The sequence below is a fragment of the Propithecus coquereli genome, unplaced genomic scaffold, assembly GCF_000956105.1.
Source record: "Propithecus coquereli isolate 6110/MARCELLA unplaced genomic scaffold, Pcoq_1.0 Scaffold127, whole genome shotgun sequence".
Classification (NCBI taxonomy): domain Eukaryota; kingdom Metazoa; phylum Chordata; class Mammalia; order Primates; family Indriidae; genus Propithecus; species Propithecus coquereli.
Genome location: NW_012136858.1, coordinates 4,156,040 through 4,158,121, shown reverse-complemented (window position 1 = coordinate 4,158,121; position 2,082 = coordinate 4,156,040). Strand labels below are relative to the sequence as shown.

The 2,082-nt window shown below is 44.8% G+C and overlaps 1 protein-coding gene across 1 annotated transcript in view; it reads right to left on the bottom strand.

The window, feature by feature from the left end:
* Window positions 1–467: 467 nt before the first annotated feature.
* The window catches only part of HTR1E (5-hydroxytryptamine (serotonin) receptor 1E, G protein-coupled), a 96,852-nt gene continuing 95,237 nt past the window's right edge, over window positions 468–2,082 (bottom strand). The window contains exon 2 of the mRNA XM_012638207.1: window positions 468–2,018. Coding sequence (XP_012493661.1) covers window positions 734–1,831 — 1,098 coding nt within the window. The 5' untranslated portion in view covers window positions 1,832–2,018 and the 3' untranslated portion in view covers window positions 468–733. The remainder of the gene's footprint in view (window positions 2,019–2,082) is intronic.

The following is a 2,082-nucleotide window of genomic DNA, read 5'->3' as shown; positions in this document are numbered from 1 at the left end:
TTTGTATTTTCTTATGTTTCATATTCACAGTAAATGACTTAGGAAAGTGCCAGTGCATTCATTCTCAGTTTTTTTTTTTAAGAGAATGAGGAAGTTTATTTAATCACAAACTAAAAAGGACATGGCAGCTGTACTATTTGTACCCGAAAGGAGTAGGCTATGTAATCACATTGCTACAGTAAATGACTTTAGCTCAGGTCTGCAAGCAGTAGATGATAGGACACTACTTTCTTTTTATTCTTTATGTAGTCATGCAATTCCTGCTAGAAAATGTATGCAGATAGAGCCATAACCTCAGATCTAATGCCACACAAGGGCAAGTTATCAGATATTTAATTTATAAGTAATAAGAAATTTGGCAAATAAAGATGTTTTTGGCATTCTTTAATTGCAGGGTTAACTGAAGTGGCTAAAAAACATAAAAAGTATTTACTACTTCATCTTATTACTTTATGAAGTATCTGTTGTTGTACGATAATGTTTATTTGAAACTAGGTACCACAGATAGGACGAGAGGTAGAAACAGCACACCAAATAACAAGCCTCAAACAAAATAGAACCAAACATACACCCCCCCCCCAAAAAAACCCAAACAAACAAAAAAGAAAACAAGACCACGCATACTTTCAAACACTCCTGAACCAAGCATGTTCAAGAATTTATAAGTTGCATCCCTTACCCTCGTCTACTCACGAGGCTCTAGTAAAAGTCATGCCTTTTGGCTTTTTACAGTCTAAGTATGCTCTCGGCACTTAATGAGCTTTTTAAAAGCCAGCTTGAAGTCTTCATTAAAACTTGTATAGAGCAGAGGGTTGATCAGAGAATTAACATAACCAAGCCATGTCAGAAAGTCGGCCACTTCGGAGGACACGGTGTAGATGCTCAGACCTACAATCAACTCCTTGATGAAAAACGGCAGCCAGGACAGAATGAACGCACCCAAGATCAGCCCCAGGATGCGCGCTGCCTTGCGTTCCCGGGTGCTAGAGATTTGCTGGCGTTCTCCCGGGTGATCCAGGTCATTGTCGAAGGGAGGGATCCTGATGGAGGCGTGGATCTTCTCAAACTCTGTGGTAGGGTCTGAGGTGGAGAAGTCAGACACACAGAAGGTCTGTGTAAGTTTACAACTCGCAAAAGAATTCTGGCTATCTGTGCTTCTGTTGCTTAAGTGCCGGCTTGATCCCCTTTTCTGGTAAAGGCTCTTGGCCGCGTGGTAAATCCGGTAATAGAGAATCAGTATCAAAGTCAAGGGGATGTAAAATGCCCCAAGTGTGGAGTAAATGGTGTAGATGACGTGGTCGTGCTGGATGGTGCACTGACTGGGGGGTGGGCTGAGGCGGCGGTGGCTCCTCCAGAACAGAGGGGGCATGGAGATGAAGATGGAGATGGTCCAGACGGTGAGGATCATCAGCGCAGCCCTCTTGGCAGTCCTCTTCCTGGCATATTCGATGGCATTGGTGATGGCCCAGTACCTGTCCAGGGCAATCACACAGAGATGGAGGATGGAGCAGGTGCAGCAGGTCATGTCCACACTCAGCCACACTTCACAGGTGAAGTACCCAAGCTTCCAGCTGTCCATGACAATGTACATGATGCTCAGGGGCATGACTAGCACTGCCACCAGCAGGTCCGTCACGGCCAGAGAACAGATCAGGTAGTTCGCAGGCTGATGGAGCTTCTTGGTAGTGCAAATGGCCATGATCACGGCCGAGTTCAGCAACATGGTCAGGGTGGTGATGATCACCAGAGTCATGCAGATGAGCATCTTCTCTGTGATGGTCTTGGGTCTCACAGCCCCACTGGCTTCTGTGGTACAGTTTGTGATATTCATGTTTCCCCCCCTTCCAATCTACACCGTGGAGAAGCAGCTGGTGATTTTCCTTTAGCTGGAAACAATGCCGCCTTGAGCGTCTCTCATTTGTGACTAGGCTATAATTTCTTCAGATGTGTAGTCTCTTGTGTTCCATTTTCTGTGGGTAAAGGGAAGGACCACAGCATTTCCTCTGAATGCAGAATTCCTGGAAAATATTATGCTTCTGGTTAATGAATGAGAAAGCCGTATTTTTCCTGGAAAACACAATA